Here is a 22,591-nt window from a genome sequence, read left to right as displayed (position 1 = left end):
AGTTTCACGGCAGCCTTTACGACTCGCCGCATTTGCGGAGAATCGCGCCCCATGTGTCTCAGTTTATGTAAAGAGAGGTTAGCTCGACTAGGCTTGGACCCCCTTAACTGGAGAATAGTAAGGCATGGTGTAATTGAAGGAATGGATTCTTTGGCCGCGTCCACCGCAAGATCGCCACAGACGGGACGGGGACTGTGTAAAGGAACCTCTGGCCTCCGGGAGGGTGCGGCCGAAGAATCCCGCACGAGGTGTTTAAAGGATTCAATAGAGCAGATAGAGAGACTATTTGCTCAATAACAAGGTTTCATAACCTTGGGCGAAATTCTCTGTTTGGAAGACAATGGCCGCGATCTAATGGAAATGTTTCCAAGTCTCATTTGTAGTGGGATTCGCTGGGAGTTTCCAGCCAGCTCTGCCAGCGAGTTCCCCACTGCTATCAAACCACACTTATTCACGTTTTTGGGCCCTTGGCGAGTTCCTCCCCACTTTAGCCCACATTTGGAATTACTTTCATCACTGGGGAGCTGAACCTGCTGGCCAAACCGGCCCCTCAGACAGCAGCCCGCCATTTTGAAAGGGCACCCCGATCTCTAGGTGAGCCTATGAGTATGCCCCACCCATGGGCAACGTCAGCCCCTCACTCATATGGGCATTACCCGACAACCTCCCCCCCAAGTGATGACACCCCACTATGGGGTCCCTTGGCTCCCTCCCCCCCTCTTCAGGCCGCTCCATACCCACTTCCAAGCACCCCCAAGTATGGGGTGAATTGGACCGCCCCCCCTAATAAGGGAGACTCCCCCAGGAACCACTGTGATAGGGAGACCTTGCCCCCGCAGGTACCCCGTAAAAGGGAGACCCTCCCCGCTCCAAAGACCTCTAACTAAAGAGACCCCCCCCCCACAGGGACCCCCTGACTAAAGGAACATACCCTCCTCAAAGACCCCCCCCCCAGAAAAGGGACCCCTGTCTGGAATCTAGAGAGCGGTCCAGCTAGGGGCAAAACATTACAGCCATAACGCCTGCCTTGAAGTTCTGGGTGTTCACAACTGGGAGGAGAACAGCTGTGACCTGTCTCTAGACCCCTCAGACCCGGTAGCTGAAAGCCATTCATAACTTACTAGAAGTGGGCTGTGATTGACAGCTTTCATAAACCATCTGCAGCTTTGATTCATTCATCTTCCCTCATGGATGTGACTCTTTAAGTTGTGAAACCCCACTGTTGACAAACACTGACCATATCAAAGAGAGGTAAGTGCATTCCAAGCACTAAATGCAATTCAATCACTCAAGCACATGATTGCAATGTACTTATCGCTCTTTGATGTTGTTGATGTTTGTAAACATTGGGGTTCAACACTTAGAGTAACTGATGGAAGCTCTGCCTGAGCAACCTTCTTTTATGATTTCACGGGATGTTGCTGGACAGAGTAGAATGAACCTACCTTCTCTAGAGCTCAGAACAATGAGGCAACCTCATTGAAAGGTATAGAGTGTTTATAGAACTTGTACAGGTAGGTGCCTAGAGGTTGTTTCTCCTAGCTAGACAGTCTCAAACACAGGGTCACAATTTCAGGTTAGGGGGTCAGACAACTGGGACTGAGATGTATTTACTCAGAGGCTTGTGAATTTTTAAAATTCTGTATCCGAGGGCTACAAATGCTATTGTATAGTTAAGAACGAGACAAACAGATTTTGAATACTAAGGTTTTCAGGAACAAGAGGACGGGAGGAGTGTGGCAAAGTGGAGTGAAAATATTAGATCTGCCATAAACTTACTGAATAGCAGTGGAGGTTTGAGGGGGTGTAAGGCTTAGTCCAGTTCCTATTAATCAGGTCCTTATATAATTACAGTGCAAGATGCTTTTGACGCACCAATTGACACACTTATGTAAAAGTGATGCACGTAACAAAGCATGTTAACCAGTGAACTTACAAACTAGAACTGAACAGAAATTCAACCCCAAGATGTTATAATCAAATAAAAATACACCTTGTGACACGGAAATTAGTGGTGTGGTAAATAGGAAGGAGGAAAGCCTTTGATCACAGAAAAATATAGACGGGCTGCTCAGATGAGCTAAAAAATGTCACATGGAATTTAACCCTGAAAAGTATGATGTGATGCATATTGGGAGCTCCAACAAGGCATGGGTATGCACAATGAATAGTCGGACTCTAGGAAGTACAGAGGAACCTTGGGATGCATGTCCATGGGTCTCTGAAGGCAGCAGGACAGGTAAATAGGGTGGTTAAAAAGACATATGGGATACTTGCCTTTATTAGCCAAGGCGCAGGATATAAAAACAGGGAGGTAATGATGAAGCTGTATTAAACTCTCATTAGGCCACAGCTAGAGAACTGTATGCGTTCTGGTTGCCACACTATAGGAAGGATGTGATTGTACGAGAGAGGGTGCAGAGGATATTTAGGGCAGCACGGCAGCATTGTGGATAGCACAATGGCTTCACAGCTCCAGGGTCCCAGGTTCGATTCCGGCTTGGGTCACTGTCTGTGCAGAGTCTACACATCCTCCCCGTGTGTGCGTGGGTTTCCTCCGGGTGCTCCGGTTTCCTCCCACTGTCCAAAGGTGTGCAGGTTAGGTGGATTGGCCATGATAAATTGCCCTTAGTGTCCAAAATTGTCCTTAGTGTTGGATGGGGTTACTGGGTTATTGGGATAGGAGGAGGTGTTGAACTTGGGTAGGGTGCTCTTTCCAAGAGCCGGTGCAGACTCGATGGGCCAAATGGCCTCCTTCTGCACATTCTCCCCGTGTTTGCGTGAGTTTCGACCCGACAATCCAAAGATGTGCAGGGTAGATGGATTGAACACGCTAAATTGCCCCTTAATTGGGAAAAAATTAATTGGGTACTCTAAATTTAAAAGGAAAAAAAAGGATATGGACCAAGTGCTGGAAATTGAGGTCGAAAGAGATAGGTGCTTGATGACCGATGCCGACACAGCCTCTTGCTGTGCTGGAAAACTCTGTGGGTGGAGTCGAACCAGGATTTGGCAAAGTGTTGCACTCGGACTGAAAACTGGTGTGTAACTCTCCAGTTGCACAGGCCAGTTTTCTCTCCAAATATTGAGCCTCTTAGAGTAAAAAAGAATAGGCATGGTTTACACCATCACTCTGGCGTGGGGGGCCTGCCAGCTACCGAGATTGGGGCGCCACCTTTAAAGGGCGTCCCGATCAGCACTGCAGCCTAACAGCCCCGGCCTCCACCACGGAGGTTTCGGGGTAATCTCCCCTATAATCCTCGCCGGCGTTCCACCCACAACCGCGTCCCCACCCCCCGACATTCATCGCCGGCATTCCACCCTCCACCAACACCGCGGGAGTATCATCGGCGCTCCCCGCCCCCGAGTCCGCTCTCCCTCCCCCCGATCCCCAATGGCACTCCCACTGGGGCCCAGTCCTGTCACTGCCCCGGCACAGTTGGCACTGAGTCAACCTGGCAGAGCCAACCTGTGCCAGGGGGCAGTGGCAGGGTACTACCTGGGTATGTCTCTCCCCCCCACGGCCCACACCCTGGGGATGATACTTACCTCTGCATCACGGGAGGAATTCCCTCGACTGATTCTCGGTTGGTCAAATCTGTTGTAAACGTGCATGAATATTTAGTGAGGAGAGATCATGTGCGGGGCGGGACTCATTAATGTGGTATTCAAATTAATTTAAATATATTCAAATGATGTCCTGTGTCACCGGGGAAGGGTGGGGAAAATCGAGGAACGCAATCCCTCCGGAGAGAGTCGCTCGTCCCGATTCTGGTGGGATTTTCCACTTACGTCACCAATCCCGCGCACGACTAGGGTGGACTCAAAATTCCCCTATGACAAAGACTATGACGATGACTTTCCAATTCATCGCTAGCTTGTAACTCACCAGGTGCTATTAATTGCTGCGTGTTTGCCGGCATTTGTAACCGTGTGAGCGTGGACACCCGGGTCTCGGGGCTGGCTGAAGTCAGAATCTCTCCTTTCTTGCTGCTCTCAGGGGCCAGGTCGTGTTGGCCTGTCTTGGGCCCAACTCCTGGCCCTGCTGGCTTGCTGTGGTTCATTGAGAGTTGCTGGCTCTGACAGGTGCCTTTCAGCGGGACACTCTGAGGGGATGGAGGAGGCAACACAGCTGACTGCTGGCTCCGGACCGCCAGGTTCTGAACCTACCACCAAAACAGAGGAAAAGGAAATCACAACATTACTGGACGATAATCAAATTATCTTGGACAAGTGAGCTTGATTTTTGTTAAAAGAAAGGAATTATGGCAAAGAGACCGTTTGCATTTTCTGCATGAGGCGTTTTGATAAGAGTATTTCCATTGACAGGTGGGTCGATAACCAGATTTAAGATAATTGGCAGAAGAAAAAGAGGGAGAGATTTGTTTGTTTTTTTTTACACATTATTAATTGACAGTCTAAGAGGACAACAAAGTCAGTTCCAAAAGTTACCTTCAAAAGGAAACTGTACATTATTTAGAATCACAGGTTTGATTGTTTTACATATCTGGCTCATGGAGACAGTGGTGGGTTGTCCACAAGGCACGAGGAACTCTGAAGACGCGAATTTCCAGCAAGTACATTTGACATTGCTGACCTCTTCCCAACTTGAACTGTGCACGGTGGCAGTGGGGGAGGGGGAGGAGTGGACGGTGGGAATTAAATATGCTTCGATACGGGTTGGGGATGTGGGAGAGGTCAGGAGTCATTGGGAATTTAGGTTTGTGGGGAGGTGAGGCCGGGGGCGTGGGGGGGGGGGGGGGGGGGGGGGGGGGTCCTTGGGAAGATGCGGGGCCAGTGGCCTCATTGGGGGGAGTGAGGTAGGAAGCTGAGGAGCGCAATTAGGGATCTGGTGGGCAGGACCAGAAACCTAGGGGGGGGGGGGTGCGGAATGTGGAGGTCTTGTGAGGAAGGTCAAGGAAGGCAGTCACCTCACTCATCTCTTGGGTCCACAAAGTCCTCACCTGGAGGTAACTGCCGGGGTGATGCTCAGGAAACCCAGCTGACCAGAATCAAAGTTGAAAAGCTGAATGAAAATGAGGCTTGCAGCGTCATATTGAAAGCACCAACCTGCCTCCTTGGAGATGGTTGTCTATGTGTCCATCTTTCGGTCTCAGTTAAAGACATAATGTGGCAGTTTAATGGCTGGTTTGGGTCAAGAATCTGATTTTTAAGACTTTAATCACCACCCTCCTACTCACCTGACCCAAACCAGCACCCCCTCCCGCCCCGCCCAATTTTCTTCATTAAAGTTTCCCTCATTCAATCCATTTTGCTTGTAACAGATCTATGGCAGAGTTTCCCAATTGGCTGCACTTCTCACGTCTTCCTGCACATTCTCTCATTTTCCTTTCCCCTTCAAGTATTCACCCTTTTAAAAGTTACCGTGGAAGCTGCTTTCTCCATCCTCCCAAGCAGCACAATCCAGACTCAGGAGTCAAAAAATGTCTTTCTCATGTCACCTCTGGTTATTTTGCCCAGTATCACTATTCGTGATTTTGAACACCCGCACTAAGTGTCTTCTTCATCTTCTCTAAGGAAAACAATCCCACTTTCTTCAGTCTCTCAACTCAGCTGAAGGTCCGCATTGCTGATACCATTCTAGCAAATCTCTTCGGGGTCTTAACTTCCTTCCTGCTATTCGATGCCCAGAATGGAGCACAGAAGTACTCCCGCTGAGGCCTGACCAGAGTTTAGAGGGAATTGGTATAATTTCCTTTGCTTATGTATTCTATTGCTCTATTAATAAAATCAAGGAACCCTTAAACTTTTCAACAGCCATCTCAACTTGTCCTCCCATCTTCAAAGGTTCTTGGTACATACATTCCCCAGATCCCTTGATTCCTGAACCTTCTTTTAAATTATGCTGGGGTTGGTTTAGCACAGTTGGCTTGTAACGCAGAACAATGCCAGCAGCGCGGGTTTAATTCCCGTACCGGCCTTCCCAAACAGGCACCGGAATGTGGCGACTAGGGGCTTTTCACAGTAACTTTATTGAAGCCTACTTGTGACAATAAGTGATAATATTATTATCATATATTCCCTCTCCTCATTCTTCCCACAAAAATGTACCCTATCACACCATACACCCATTACATTTTCATCATATCTCTCCTCGCTCCCACCTATGAATGACCTATTTTGCTCCACTCGCTCCATCTGCTTACACAGTATATAAATCCATCACATTTGTCCCTCTCTTTAGCTCTGAAGTCATACGGACTTGAAACACCGTCAGACCTGCTGCGTTTTTCCAGGATTTTCTGATTTTATTTCAGATTTCCAGTGCCTGCAGTATTTTGCTTCTATTTATCCTGTCACACTTCTCTGCTTGAATTTCAACCCAGCACGTGTCTGCCCATTCCACCTACCTGTCCACGTCCTCCTGAAGGAACCATTTCCTAGTTTTGTGTCATCTTCAAAATTACACTCTACATACCCAGGTTCAGATCATTAATGTACTTCCAAAAGAAAGATTTTGGGGCTTTGGAGAAAGAACAGAGGGCAATGAGACCAGTTGGCTAGCTCTTTCGAGGATCTAGCATAATGGGCTGAATGGCCTCCTACTGTGTTATAAATTTCTACGGTTACTGAGATTGCTCACTTCGCCTTCAAAATAGGTTAACTGGATTTAGGGATGCAAAACATTTATTGATAAGCTGGTACAGAAACACATTGTTGCTGTTCCATCAAACACAGGGGTCGTTGTGACGTCCCAGTGCAATGGCACTCCAATACTCAGCCTCACAGAAAGAGAGGCATCCAGTGCCTAGATCACAATGCCCCCCCCCCCCCCCCCCCCCCCCCCCCCCTCCAACTCATCCCCACTCACAGACATCTCTGCGGGATTGAGGGGGGAGGCATTAACGGTTTAGTACCTAATCTTGACAACAAATGAATGGCTGATATACGTCCAGGTCAGGCTGATGTGTGACTTGGGAGGGTATCTTGGAGAGGGCATTGTTCCCATGCACTTGCTGCACTGCTCTGCCTAGGTGGTGGAGGTCACAGGTTTGGAAGGTACTGTCGAAGGAGCCTTGGTGGGTTGCAGCAGTGCATCTTGCAGATGTACACATGGCTACTACGTGCGTGGAGGGAGTGAATGTTTAAGGTAGTGGATGGGGTATTGATCAAGCAGGCTGTCGTGCCTTGAATGGTGTCACCCTTGCTAATGAGAGCCTTGGAACATTCACGTTGAGGAAAATAACTCAGCATCAAAGAACCTCATGGCAGTAATTAGGCAGACATTATCCCTGAAGTCAAACATGTAGGTTTACAAAATTTAAAAATGTCAAAACTCTTAACATGAGTAGGGATATGTATGAGATGAACTTTACAAATCACATTTTGTCAAGTTTCTGTGTGTTTGGGGATATATGATTCAGTAAGAACTCACCTGCGTGGATGCAGATACTGAGGAAGAGGAAGAGGAGGCGACAGGAATATCTGGCTGGACAGTGGCTACAGTAGCAGTGGGAGTAAAAATCAGCTGCAGAGACAGAGAGCAGATCAGGGAAAGAGCAGCTGCAAAGACACGAGAATCAAGAACATCTACACAAGCGGAACCATTTTGCTTTTTTCAGGCTGCTTTACCCAAAACATGACATGGACCCTGGGGGGCGAAAGGTTCCCTCTGTGCTGTAAAGATGCTATGACCAGGCACAGTGTTTATTTTTAAAAATTTTACCCAATTCATTTTTTCCAATTAAGGGGCATTTTAGCATGGACAACCCACCTACCCTGCACATCTTTGGGTTGTGGGGGCAAAACCCATGCAAACACGGAGAGAATGTGCAAACTCCACATGGACAGTGACCCAGAGCCGAGATCGAACCTGGGACCTCGTGCCATGAGGCAGCAGTGCTAACCACTGCACCACCGTGCTGCCCTAGTGGACGTCTCTTGACGTTAAACCTTGACCGGAGGATAACTATATATGGCTGGAGCTGGACTGCCCAAGACCTTTATTCTCTGGATCACAAGTGTGTAGAAGAGAATATTACAGGATACGTACTGGCCTAGAGTTACACATTGTAACATTGACAGTAACTCATCCGAAGTTAATTAGTGGCCACTCCTCCAATTCAGACAACGTGGGCCGGAAATGTTAAATTCGTTACGATGTCCTGTCTGCCACAGAAGGGTACACTGTGGCAGACTGGGAATCAATTCCCAGTCCGTGTTCCCATCAATTTCCATGTATTTGAAGTTGTCGACTTGACTGGAGCACGGTTTTCTGACTCAAGATTTTTCTTCCTGGCCAATGAACAACAACACGAAGAATGGCTGCCTCCAAACTTCCACAAAATCTAATCTAGACAAACCAGTCCGATCAACATGGAAATAGAAACACAAACAGAACCGGGCTGCAGGGGCTTCAACAGCAGAATAACCAGAACTTTGGGGCTGCACATGGTCAAGAGGTGTTGTTCTGGAACACCATTGATATAAGGGACGTATTAAAGGATTTGTGCGAAATTTGTGTTCCTTTAAAAAGAACACTTCCATTTGGACATATCTTTTAATCCCATGTGCTTCTGCTTCCTAAGCTTATCTGTCAAATATCTGAAGCAAAGAAACCAGAAATTCCCAGGTTTGAACCTGGCTCAGTTAATTGAAGCCACAGTAGAAGTATGGCCATGAATCCAATGGCATAGGAAAATTATCCAGGATTACTCACTCATTATTCATGTCCAGGGAAGCGCATGTCAGAGACATTAAATGAGTGTGTATTTTACACTCTGATCAAATATGTACACAGGAAATAGAATTTAGCCCCTTGAACCTATTTTGCCATTCTATTAGATCATGGCTGATTTGCACCTCTACCCCATTTACCTGCCTTGACTTCGTATTCATTGATACCTTTACCCAACAAAAATCTATCAATTAGCCTGGTCTGGTCTGGTTGAAAGTCACATGTGAATAGTAGGGGCAATGTATCACAGGATCAATCACAGCCCAGCAGGAAATTTGGGGGAGAAAAGGTATTTTTATTAATATAAATTTAGAGTACTCAATCATATTTTTCCAATTAAGGGGCAATTTAGCATGGCCAGTCCACCTACCCTGCACATAGAACATAGAACATAGAACAGTACAGCACAGAACAGGCCCTTCGGCCCTCAATGTTGTGCCGAGCCATGATCACCCTACTCAAACCCACGTATCCACCCTATACCCGTAACCTAACAACCCCCCCCTTAACCTTACTTTTATTAGGACACTACAGGCAATTTAGCATGGCCAATCCACCTAACCCTTTGGACTGTGGGAGGAAACCGGAGCACCCGGAGGAAACCCACGCACACAGGGGGAGGACGTGCAGACTCCACACAGACAGTGACCCAGTCGGGAATCGAACCTGGGACCCTGGAGCTGTGAAGCATTTATGCTAACCACCATGCTACCCTGCTGCCCCGAAAGTAAGCGCCCAACGTGGGGCTCGAACCCACGACCCTGGGATTAAGAGTCCCATGCTCTACCGACTGAGCTAGCCGGGCTGACATCTTTGGGTCGTGGGGGCAAAACCCACGCAAACACGGGGAGAATGTGCAAACTCCACACGGACAGTGACCCAGAGCCAGGATCGAACCTGGGACCTCGGCGCCGTGAGTCAACAGGGCCAACCTACTGCGCCACCGTGCTGCCCTACGGAAAGGTCTTTTAGTTTATCCTTACATTAAATAAACTTCAAATCACAACCATCTGCTTGCCTGATCAGTACCTGCACCAAACTGTTTAATTATAGCTTTTTAATTTTGTCAGTTAACTGACAGAAAACAAACACATTTCAAGAAAGTGTAGGTAATTGTGGCACTGTTTTGTGAGACCTTAAATACTGGTCAGAATATTACGAGGGTGGGGGGGGGGGAGAGAGAACGCGGGGTTGTGGTGGATGGATTCCCCCCCAGCCCCTTCCCAGAAAGAAAGCTTTGCCAGTCAATCACGACTGATCTTCTACCTCAGTTCCACATTCCAGCGCTGTCCCCTAAATCCCTTGATTCCCTCAGAGGAGAATATTGAAAACTGAGATTTCATAAACAAACAGGAGATTGGATTAAATTTAAAACAGAAAGTGTTTGCAGTGAGGGTAATAAAAGATGAAAAACCAGGGAAAACACAAACAGCAAAGGAGGTGCTAGGGGTTAAGTTAAAGGAATGTATAGGGAGAATGAGAAAACTATACGGGGTAATAAAATAGATTCTCTACAGACACAGGATACACCAGATTGTTTCAAGGTTGCTAAGAGATGTAGGAGGCAATCCCGCTTTGGACAGCGATTGTCCCACACATTTGAGGTAAATGAAGAAAACTTTACCAGATATGCTTTCATCAAGGATGTGCTCTTTAGCAATAACAACTTGCATTTACATAGCTCCTTTAACACACTAAAACATTTTTAAAAATGCGTTATGGGGGCATTACCAAACAGAACCTGACACGGAGCCACATAAGGAGATATTCAGACAGATTACCACAAGCTTGGTCAAACTGAAAGGTTTTAAGGAGCGTATTAAATTAAAAAACTGTTTGAAAATAATCTTTATTGTCACAAGTCGGCTTACATTAACACTGCAATTAAGTTACTGTGAAAAGCCCCCAGTTACCACACTCCCGCGCCTGTTCGGGTACACAGAGGGAGAATTCAGAATGTCCAATTCACCTAACAAGCACGTCTTTCGGGACTTGTGGGAGGGAACCGGAGCACCCGGAGGAAACCCACACAGACACAGGGAGAACGTGCAGACTCTGCACAGACAGTGACCCAAGCCGGGAATCGAACCTGGGACGCTGGCGCTGTGAAGCAACAGTGCTAACCACTGTGCTACCTGCTGAGGTGGAAGCGGAGAGGTTCAGATAGAGAATTCCAGAGCTTAGGACCAAGGCAACTGAAGGCACAAACACCACTGGAGAAGTGATTAATATCAGGAATAAAGGGCTGCAGTGTTAAAGGCTGCCAGCATGCTTAACATCCGCTCATTGATCAACGGGGTGTTCCAAATTCCGTTTTGTTTTGTTGCATTGCCATTCCTGTGCTTCACAACTTACCATTTGGGCCCTGAGGTACATCTGCGCCTGGCTTGCCGTGAGGGTGGGAGTGGTGTTGCCGAGAAGCATGGCTTGCTGGGTGATCCCACTGCCTGAAGTGCTGGAGGTCTGAGCACGGCTTATCAGCTGAGTAGCAGAAGGAGATGCCGAGAGGTTAATCTGCACAACAGGGACCCAAAGGCCTATTAAAGGTTGAGTGCAGTGATGCACACAGAACCAAGATGAACATTATTCACGCGGTTTCTCAACTTAATTTGCTTCAGAGATAACGGAGTTAGCTAACAATAGAAACATTTTGTCAGAAAAGGCAGACTACATTCCGAGTGACACCTGTCAGAGAGTACAGTTCTGGCCTCCATAATACAATAAGGGTACGAAGGAACAAATGGTAATAAGCACTGGTCTTGCCAACGATGGGAAAATTGTCATACATTAGGGTGACACTAGAAATTCGAAAAAATAGAAAAAAGACTCGCATTTATATTGCATGAAGGCAGATGGAGCCTTGGTTTGACAACTCAGCTGAAAGATGGCACCTCCAATATCATAGATCATAGAATTTACAGTGCAGAAGGAGGCCATTCAGCCCATCGAGTCTGCTCCAGCTCTTGGAAAGAGCACCCTACCCAAGGTCAACAACTCCACCCTATCCCCATAACCCAGTAACCCCACCCGACACTAAGGGCAATTTTGGACTCTAAGGGCAATTTATCATGGCCTATCCACCTAACCTGCACATCTTTGGACTGTGGGAGGAAACCGGAGCACCCGGAGGAAACCCACGCACACACGGGGAGGATGTGCAGACTCCGCACAGACAGTGACCCAAGCCGGAACGAACCTGGGACCCTGGAGCTGTGAAGTGATTGTGCTATCCGCAATGCTACCGTGCTGCCCTCCCTCAGTACAGCGCTGAAGTGTCAGGCAAGTGTTTTGTACTCAAGCCCCTGGAGTGGGACTTGACCTCAGAAATTTATGATAAGGGCCAACAACCAAGCCACGGTTGGGAAAGAGATAATAATAATATAGATTGTACCAGTTCAGGAAAGACTGGTCAGATTGTGGCTCACAGCTGCAGAAACGAGAGGTTACTCGATCGAGTATGTAAAAGTATGACAGGGCAGACGTAAAGAAGACATTTCCATTTGAGGAGTGACCAGAACGAGGGGTCATAAATATAGAGAGCCACTGAGAAATTCAACAAGGCACTTATTTACTGAAAGAGTGATTGGAATGCAGAACTTGTTACCACAAGTGAGCAGCACAGATGCATTTAAGCAAAAGCTGGATAGGTACACAGGGAAAAAAGGAATAAATGGATTTGCTGATGAGGTTAGTTCAAGATGGGTGAGAGGAAACTTATATGGAGTATAAACACTAGCACAGACCTGAATGGGCTGAATGGCCTGTTTCCGTGCTGCAAATTGTGTGCAATTCTATTGAGGTGAACTTTACATTACTATGAGAAAGTAATTACTCATATTAGTGGATGAGATGCAGTTCCGGCCTCCATAATACAATATGGTTGTTTGCATGCCATCTGCTTCAGCTTCAACAAATAGGCAGGGAGGGGATACCAAGAATGATAATCTTGCAGCTTTACTGGCATGGGCATACAGCATGGTTTCCATTTCCCCAATGTTCAATTGTAAGAAATTCAGACTTGCGCATGAACTAACAAGAGACAAACAGTGTGAAATTGCAAAGATGATATGGCTGGAGAGGAATTGTTGCGAGTCATCAATGTCCGCATGTTACAGAGGGCGAGTATGTAGGTGCGATCGTAGAAGAGGAGCCAGGGATAGGTTCTTGGGGGAGGCACCAAAAGTAAATCATAGACTTTACAGTGCAGAAGGAGGCCATTCGGCCCGTCGAGTCTGCACCGGCCACCCCACTTAAGCCCCACACCTCTGCCCTATCCCCATAACCCAGTAACCCCACCTAACCTTTTTAGACACTAAGGGAAATTTAGTTTGGCCAATCCACCTAAACTGCTCGTCTTTGGACTGTGGGAGGAAACCTGAGCACTCAGAGGAAACCCACGCAGACACACGGGGAGAACGTGCAGACTTCACACAGACCGTGACCCAAGACAGGAATCGAACCTGGAGCCCTGAAGCTGTGAAGCGACTGTGCTAACCACTGTGCTACCGTGTCGCCCGATGTTTGGGGATGTGAAAAGAATCCATAGCTGGAGATTCTGTGTCTGAGCTGGACAATGGAGATGTGGTTTTGAAAGAAAATGGTGCGCCCAACAATGTGTCAAAGGCGGTCGGGAAGAATAGTTCACAGTTACAGAGGATGTCATTTGTGACATTTCATTAGTGTGGCTGGGGCAGAACCTGATCAGAGCCAGGAATGGATTCTTGAGGAACTGGAGCGGTGACCACAACAAAAGCTGGGCAACAAACAATTGCTGGGCATGCACTTTTAGCCACGGGACAAAGGGGTGTGAAACTATGCAAGAGCGGTGCCACTGAGGGAAGGCAATGTTGATCCGACAGTGTTTGGTGCTGGAGAGATGTCAAAGTGCGCTAGAAGGGATAAAAGATCACAGCTGCAGCCACAGACGTTGGTGACTTTGGTCAGGGTTGTCTTGGTGCTGGGTCCAGAAAGGGGTCCAAACTGAAAAGAATTCAGACAGGGAGCTTTGGCGAAGTGTTGCAGTTACCTTGTTGTTGCAGAGAGCATCTGTTAACTGCACCTAGAGGGATCCAAATCTAGAAGGGAGAAATAGGCCTGTTTCAGCTGGGACAGAACACATTTTATACAAAAGGTATGTACCGCACACAGGGCCAGGGTGTACTAATGTACTTGAATCGATCAGCTAAAGAGGTTCAGAGAAAGATTCTGTTCCCCCCTCATTGGTCTTGGGTTTTTTCAGCTCTTGCGCCCTCGTGTTTGGCTGCATTGATGGTGATGCAAAGGGACCAGTTTGTGAGGAACAGGCTGGATAGATCAGAGGGCCTTCGCCAACAGCCTTTGTAATCCAGGCATGAAAATCGCAAACAATTATATTTTGAGCCTAGACAAAAAGACTTGTGCACTTTTAACAACTTTCACAATGTCAGGATTTCCCGGAGCACCCTAATGAAGTAGTTATGAAGTATTAAAGTCACTGTTGTAACACAGAGAAACAAGTTCAATGCCAGGAAGAGGGAACTGGATCGAGCGATGTGAGCAGCAGGAATCGGCCCACAGGTCTGCCAGGGTCTAAACTAAGACAGCATCCATATAAACGGAAGCAAATTAAAGTTCCAACCCAATTGCTCTTACAGAGGCTGCATTGCTTCACAAACATCTATTGGACAGACGAGTGCTCTAACGTGAAAATATTGCCACTGTGGGCCTCAAATCCCAATACTGTGAGTAACTAATCTCAGTCGGGTTGAATAACCTTGATGTGGAGATGCCGGCGTTGGACTGGGGTGAGCACAGTAAGAAGTCTTACAACACCAGGTTAAAGTCCAACAGGTTTGTTTCAAACACTAGCTTTCGGAGCAGTGCTCCGAAAGCTAGTGTTTGAAACAAACCTGTTGGACTTTAACCTGGTGTTGTAAGAATTCTTACTGGGTTGAATGACAACAGTGCAATCGGAGGGATGGGTAAAATCATGGCAAATTAGCCAAGGTCCGTCTCACATATCTCATAGGTTGCAGAGCAGTGCCAGTCCTGGGCAAAGGGCATCGCCCTGTCACTCTTAGCACCACTTAATTAATCCCATTCCCAAATTCAACTGCAATTACCTGCAAGACCATACGACATAGGGGCATAGGGGTATGTGGTATGCTTCCAAAGCTCTTAGTAAGTGAAGAGGGGGTAAAGGTGTATTGATCAAGACAGTTGAGTAATAGTTCTAAAAATGAAGTTCCTTTAACAAGAAAATGGGATGATATATTTTAAGAAACCAGAGCGACCTCCCTGTAAACTTAGGAAAAGGACGTTTATTTGTGGAGGGATAACTGAATGTCTGGGAAAACATGCGCCTGGTACAGTTCAAAAGAAAAGTTGCTCGGTTAAAGAGCAACAGTCTGAGCGAATCTTTCTACATGTAACTGGAGCCCAAACACTGTGCCGTGTCCGTATTCTTAACATGCAACTTGTAAGGGGCGAATTCACGATCCTGCGCTTCCGGTGGGATTTTGCAAGGAATGTTTTGTAGTAAGCAGCAACTGTGCAGCTTGTCATTTTCCCTCTATTCATTTTAACTGGCAGATAAATTATGGGCTGTCCATCTGCAATTTTCCTAATGAATTCCGCAATGGGAGAACCGGATCATGGCGTGGCCCTTTTAAAGTGCTTGAAAGAAAACTGCGATTCTAATAGCCACAGTATCCACTGAGAAAATAAAACAGGTTACAACACCTCGCGTTAGAATCACAGCCACAGATATTTCATCCAAATCCAGTTACACCTGGCATTGCTTTTGCCAGGCTGCTGACCCTGTACCGGTGGGTCCAAGAAGATTGTTAAGGACTGCATCTGCTTTAAGATATCAAGGGGGTTACTGATGACTCACTGAGGTCTGTGACACACTTGATTGCTGGCTGACACTCCCTGTGGGTGAAGAAGATTGGCGCCCGCCTGCCTGAAAATGGAGGAGAAAGAACAATCAGATAACTGCACTGTGTATGGAAAGAGCCCAGAGGCCAATACTGTGGGTGTGGCACCTCGCTCTCAGGCCCTACTTACACATTATTCACACCACTTAATTGATCCCATTCCCAAATTCAACTGGAATTACCTGCAAGGCCATAAGACATAGGGGCAGAATTAGGCCACTCAGCCCATCGACTGTGCTCCGCCATTCAATCATGGCTGATATTTTCTCACCCCCATTCTCCTGCCTTCTCCCCATAACCCCTGATCCCCTTATTAATAAAGAACCTATCTACCTCTGTCTTAAAGACACTCAGTGAATTGGCCTCCACAGCCTTCCACATGCGACAAAGAGTTCCACAGATTCACCACTCTCTGGCTGAAAAATATTCCGCCTCATCTCTGTTTTAAAGTATCGTCCCTTTAATCTGAGATTGTGTCTTCTGGTTCTAGTTTTTCCTACAAGTGGAAACATCCTCTCCATGTCCACTCTATCCAGGCCTCGCAGTATCTTGTGCGTTTCAATAATATCCCCTCTCATCCTTCTAAACTCCAATGAGTACAGACCCAGAGTCCTCAATTGTTCCTCATACGACAAGTTCTTAATTCCAGGGACCATTCTTGTGAACCTCCTCTGGACCCTTTCCAAGCCAGCACATCGTTCCTTAGAAACGGGGCCCAAAACTGCTCCCAATACTCCAAATGGGGTCTGACCAGAGCCTTATACAGCCTCAGAACTACATCCCTGGTCTTGAATTCTAGCCCTCTTGACATAAATGCTATCATTGCATTTGCCTTCTTAACTGCCGACTGAACCTGCACATTAACCTTAAGAGAATTGTGAACAAGGACTCCCAAGTCCCTTTGTGCTTCTGATTTCTGAAGCATTTCCCCATTTAGAAAATAGTCTATGCCTAGATTCCTCCTTCCAAAGTGCATAACCTCACACTTTTCCACATTGTATTTCATTTGCCACTTCATTGCTCACTCTCCTAGCTTGTCCAAGCCCTTCTGCAGCCCCTTGCTTCCTCAATACTACCTGTCCCTCTACAGATCTTTGTATCATCTGCAAACTTAGCAACAGTGCCTTCAGTACCTTCTTCCAGATCATTAATGTATATTGTGAAAAGTTATGGTCCCAGCACAGACTCCTGAGGCACACCACTAGTCACCGGCTGCCATCCTGAAAAAGACCCCTTTATCCCCACTCTCTGCCTTCTGCCAGTCAGCTAATCCTATATCGATGCCAGGATCTTACCCTTCACACCATGGGCTCTTAACTTCTTTAACATTCTCCTATGTGGCACCTTGTCAAAGGCCTTCTGGAAATCTAAATAAATCACATCCACTAATTCTCCTTTGTCTAACTTGCTTGTTACCTCCTCAAAGAACTCTAACAGATTTGTTAGACACGACCTCCCTTTGACAAAGCCGTGCTGACAGTCCTATTTTACCATGCACTTCCAGGTGCTTCGCGATCTCATCTTTAATAGCAGACTCTAAAATCTTACAAATGCCCGAGGTCCGGCTAAACCGGCCTATAATTTCCCGTCTTCTGCCTCCCTCCCTCCTTAAACAGTGGTGTTACATTAGCCACCTTCCAGTCCTCTAGGACCTTCCTGCCTCCAGTGATTCCTGAAAGATCATCACTAATGCCTCCACAATTTCCTCAGCTATCTCTTTTAGGACCCTGGGGTGTAGTCCATCAGGTCCAGGTGACTTATCCACCTTCAGACCTTTCAGTTTCCCCAGAACCTTCTCCTTAGTAATGGTCACTGCACTCACCTCTGCCCCCTGGTTCTCCTGGAGCTCTGGCATCCCACTGCTGTCTTCCACCGTGAAGACTGGTGCAAAGTTACTGTTCAGTTCGTCTGCCTCTCTCTTACCTTTTATATATTGAAAAAATCTCTTCCTATCTTCCTTTATATTACTAGCTAGCTTGCACTCGTACTTCATCTTCTCCCCCCTTATTGCTTTTTTAGGTGTCTTCTGCTCGCTTTTAAAGGCTTCCCAATCCTCTGGTTTCTCCCTAATCCTTGCCACTTATCCTGCTTTTTCCTTAGCCTTTATGCTGTCCTTGACATCCCTCGTCAGCCATGGATGCCTTGTCCTTCCCTGAGCATGTTTCCTCCTCCTTGGGATGAATTTCTGTTGTGCCTCCCTAATAACCACCAGAAACTCCTGCCATTGCTGTTCCACTGTCTTTCCTGTTGGGCTCCTTCTCCAATCAACTCTGGCCAGTTCCTCCCTCATGCCTTTGTAGTTACCCTTATTTAATTGTAATACTGTTACATCTGATTGCAGCTTCTCCCTCTCAAACTGCAGGGTAAGTTCTATCAAGATGTATTGCACACTCTTGTACGCATTCATCCATTACATTACCATATTAATGTAGCTGGCCTGGTGATGTCCCATTTAGCAAAGTTCAGAGTGAAACCAGCATCAGCTTATGGACTAAGGTCAGGCAACAATGCATAAGTCTCAACAAATTGCTGACAGCTTTGCTTCTGTCAAAATGTTGACTTTAACTGTTAAGTTGCAGATGGGGCCATTGGATTCCTCAGACTCCCTGTGGTGAACTGTTTTAAGAACGATAGGAAGCAGAGATGGCAATTGAGCCTGTGGGGCCTATCCCATCATTCTATTGGATCTGGATCACAATTCCATTTATTCAACTCTGTTGCATTACACTTGATGTTGTATCGCAACTAATTCTCAGCCTTGAGAGTGACAACTGACCCAATGTGTAGGGAATGGAGATCCAAATTTCTACTACCCATTGTGGGCTGAAGTGATTCTTGAACTGCCTGGCGGGGAAAATAGGCAGAGAGGGTGAGGGCCAGATCAAGGCTCATTAAAGAGAAGGGTCGTGCAGGGAAGCATAGTGGTGCAGTGGTTAGCACTGCTACCTCATGCCGCCGAGGACCCGGGTTCGATCCCGGCCCGGGCCACTGACCGTGTGGAGTTTGCACATTCTCCTTGTGTCTGCGTGGGTCTCACCTCCACAACCCAAAGGTGTGCAGAGTAGGTGGATTGGCCACGCTAAATTACCCCTTAATTGGAAAAAAAAAGAATTGGGCACTCTAAATTTAAAAAAAACGAGAAGAGTTGTGGGGAGAATTTTGAAAGCATTGTGACATGGAAAGGGGATCTTTGACAACAGGAGGGGCAGATACTGAAGGTGTAGTTCACCAAGGATGGAGCATAATGTGTAGGGGAGCATAGAGCGTGCACAAAAAGCTGGAGAAGCCCTGTAAGCTACAGGGAGGCAGGTTAGTGGAGGAATTTAAGGGGAGTTGATAAGAGTTTGGAGAGGGCTGGGGTATTGTGTTCAGAGCCTGAATCTTTGTGCACGTGAGTGCATGGGTTGTGGTGCCTTTCACTGAGTTGCTAATTTGAAAGTTTGACACCCAGAGAGATGTTTAATCAAGCATCAAAGTGATAATAGTACAGACTACACCTCTGATAGCAATGGGACGGAGAGGGTGCAAATGGGAAAAAACAAATGCAGCAGGAGTGTGACAGGAAGCTCAACTCAGGGTCCAGCTGCAGGCAAAGATTATTTCCCTAGCCTAAGGCGCCACAGAGGGTGATGGAATTAAGGCCCGAGGCATGTACACTGGCAACAGCCAAAAGGGATGGCGGCGTCTATTTCAAATTTTATTCTCTAGTTTACACCTTTAACTTGTCTTTCTTTTCTCTAACTCCCTGTCCCGATTTGCTATTTAAAAGAGGGAAGCAACTGTGGAAATTAATTGTCAAGGGATTGGCTAAAAGCCAAAGGTGTGATTTCAGCAATCAAATGTCAAAAAGAAAAGACTTGGTGTGGACACACGTGTCAATCTTTTACACATTTTCTGAAGTCTAAGAGAGGCTGCCAACGGAGGATGAAGCTCGTCAACTGTGCAGAAAGGCAACGCAGTTACTCAGGTAGGCATCTCGATCCTGGTTCCAGAGGCTAATTAGAGCATGGTATTCAAAACCTACCCAAGCACATAAGAGTTAAGATCAGGCCCTGCAAGTTCAACTGTTTGGAATGTGCAGCAACAAGCAACGTTATATAAATATGTTTGTGAAGCGTTTAAAAAGTACTAGGAGGTGCACTTGAAATGACGTAACCAACAAGTCTCCGGACCCTGAGCTGGAAAATGGGATGAAGCGGAATGACTGGCTGTCGGCTATCCTAGACATGATGGACCAAATGGTCTCCTTCATGCAGCGAATTTCTATGGTCCTATGATTTCTATGAATTCTTCTGTTCACAATTTCTACCCAACCACAACCTCACGGAAGTTCTTTCTGACATTGGCCATTAGTTTTAAACAGTTGGTATCAATTCAGATATCCATTGTATGTTCTTCCTCATCCCTATTTATTTTTTTAAAATAAATATTTTATTGAGGTATTTTTTAGTATTATAACAATGTACGTGAAACTATAAATATAGTGCAAAAGCCGTCTCCCTCCCTTACAGGTCCCACCTTTATTAACCCCCTGCTCTAAGCTAAACTAACCCACCCCCCTCCTTTCTGCTGACGATTAATTTTCCGCGAAGAAGTCGACGAACGGTTGCCACCTCCGGGCGAACCTCAACATTGACCCCCTCAAGGCGAACTTGATTTTCTCCAAACAGAGAAAGCTAGCCATGTCCGATAGCCAGGCGTCCGACTTCGGGGGCTTTGAGTCCCTCCAAGCTAATAGTATCCGTCTCCGGGCTACCAGGGAAGCAAAGGCCAGAACGGCTGCCTCTTTCTCCTCCTGGATTCCCGGGTCTTCCGACACCCCAAAAATCGCCACCTCTGGACTCGGTGCCACACTTGTTTTTAACACCGTGGACGTGACATCTGCAAACCCCTGCCAAAATCTCCCAAGCTTTGGACATGTCCAGAACATGTGGACATGGTTCGCTGGCCCTCCCGCACATTTTGCACACCTATTCTTCTACCCCAAGGAATCTGCTCATCCGGGCCACTGTCACGTGAGCCCGATGAACGACCTTAAATTGTATCAGGTTGAACCTGGCACATGTTGCGGACGCGTTGACTCTACTCAACGTGTCCGCCCATAGACCATCCTCTATCTCTCCTCCCAGCTCCTCTTCCCACTTGCGCTTCAGCTCCCCAGTCTGCGTCTCCTCTGACCCCATAATACCTGAATTTGTTTCCCCTCGCCAACCCAAACTTCTCCTCAAGCGCCCTCATACCTGGAAAGCTCCCCTCTATATACATATTTCCCATCCTCTCAATCCCTGCTCTCCGCAATATCTGGAATCCCACATCGATACTTCCTGGGCAAACCGATGATTATTATAGATTGGGGACCAGACCGATGCTCCCTCTGCTCCCTTATGTCTCCTCCATTGCCCCCAGTCTCTCAGGGCCGCCATCACCATGGGGCTGGTGGAGTACCGTGCCGGCAGGAATGGCAGAGGCGCAGTTACCAACGCCCCCAAACTGGTGCCTTTGCATGAAGCCGTCTCCATACGCTCCCATGCGACTCCAGTGGCGAGTGTGGCCACAAACAAGATGAGGTCTGAGTACTTTCGGCTGTATTGAGGGACGAGGCAGGGGTGTCCCCTGTCCCCCCTGCTCTATGCACTGCCGATTGAAACCCTGGCTATGGCACTGAGGGAGTCGAGGAACTGGAGGGGACTGGTGCGAGGCGGGGAGGAGTATCGCGTATTGCTCTATGTGGACGACCTGCTACTTTATGTCGTGGACCCGGTGTGGGGGGATGCCGGAGGTAATGAGGATCCTCAGGGAGTTCGGGGAATTTTCAGGGTATTAGCTCAACAGGGGAAGAGCGAGCTGTTCGTGGTTCACCCAGCTTGGGGAGCTCCCACTAAAAAGGGCGGAGAGGAGCTTTAGATATTTGGGGGTCGAGGTGGCCAGGAACTGGGGGGCCCTGCATAGACTTAATTTCACGAGGCTGGTGGAGCAGATGGAGGAGGAATTCAAGAGGTGGGATGCACTACCGCTGTCTTTGGCGGGTAGGGTGCAGTCAGTGAAGATGACGGTGCTCCCGAGGTTTTTGTTTCTGTTCCAGTGCCTCCCCATTTTTATCCCAAAGGCCTTTTTTAGACGGGTCAATAGGAGCATAACGGGGTTTGTATGGGCACGTGGGACTCCGAGGGTGAGAAGAGTATTCCTGGAGCGGAGCAGGGATGGGGGGGGGCTGGCGCTGCCCAATCTCTGTGGATACTACTGGGCCGCTAATGTGCCGATGGTGTGCAACTGGGTGCTGGAGGGGGAGGGGGCGGCATGGAAGAGACTGTAAACGGCGTCTTGTGAGGGTACGAGTCTGGAGACGCTGGCAACAGCACCGCTGCCACTCCCTCCAACGAGTTATACCACGAGCCCAGTGGTGGTGGTTACCCTCAAAATCTGGGGGCAGTGGAGGCGGCACAAGGGGGAGTTGGGGGCCGCGGTGTAGACCCCGATACGGGGAAACCATCGGTTTGTCCCGGGGAGGATAGATGGAAGGTTTGCAGGGTGGCACAGGGCAGGGAAAAGGAGGTTGGGGGACCTATTCGTGGATGGGAAGTTTGCGAGCCTGGGTGAGCTGGATGAGAGGTACGGGCTCCCTCCGGGAAATGCCTTTAGGTACCTACAGATAAGGGTGTTTGTTAGGCGGCAAGGGGTGGGATTTCCGCTGCTGCCGCCACGCACGGTACAGGACAGGGTGCTCTCGGGGGTGTGGGTTGGAGAGGGGAAGATTTCGGCAACATACCAAGTGATGCAGGAGGAGGAGGAGGCTTCGGTGGAGATGCTGAAAGGTAAGTGGGAGGAGGAGCTGGGGAGGTGATCGAGCAGGGGACTTGGGCAGATGCCCTAGGGAGGGTGAACTCTTCCTCTTCGTGTGCGAGGCTCAGCCTCATACAGTTCAAGGTGTTGCATAGGGCACACATGACCGGGACACGGATGAGCCGGTTTTATGGGG

The 22,591-nt window shown here is 47.7% G+C and overlaps 1 protein-coding gene and 1 non-coding gene across 7 annotated transcripts in view; both read right to left on the bottom strand.

Moving 5' to 3' along the window:
• The window catches only part of LOC119975524 (polyhomeotic-like protein 3), a 140,985-nt gene that overhangs the window by 74,460 nt on the left and 43,934 nt on the right, over nt 1-22,591 (bottom strand). For 3 of the 6 annotated variants that reach the window (XR_005462778.1, XM_038815310.1, XM_038815313.1), the window contains exons 4-7: nt 15,573-15,641; nt 11,054-11,212; nt 7,397-7,489; nt 3,890-4,166 (exon numbers count right to left, since the gene is read on the bottom strand). Coding sequence is in view for 5 of the 6 variants with exons in the window: in XM_038815310.1 (XP_038671238.1) it covers nt 3,890-4,166; nt 7,397-7,489; nt 11,054-11,212; nt 15,573-15,641 (598 nt within the window). In the remaining variant the exon portion in view is untranslated. Of the gene's footprint in view, nt 1-3,889; nt 4,167-7,396; nt 7,490-11,053; nt 11,213-13,724; nt 13,774-15,572; nt 15,642-22,591 lie in introns of those variants that run through there. The other 3 variants (XM_038815315.1, XM_038815312.1, XM_038815314.1) reach the window with 3 other exon arrangements.
• Nucleotides 9,431-9,503, bottom strand: trnak-cuu. Its single transcript has one exon. It is a non-coding gene; the product is annotated as a tRNA-Lys (tRNA).

This window comes from Scyliorhinus canicula, chromosome 13 (assembly GCF_902713615.1).
Source record: "Scyliorhinus canicula chromosome 13, sScyCan1.1, whole genome shotgun sequence".
In the NCBI taxonomy this organism is placed as follows: domain Eukaryota; kingdom Metazoa; phylum Chordata; class Chondrichthyes; order Carcharhiniformes; family Scyliorhinidae; genus Scyliorhinus; species Scyliorhinus canicula.
Note: the sequence above shows the minus strand (reverse complement) of the source record. Positions and strands in the feature narration are given on the sequence as shown.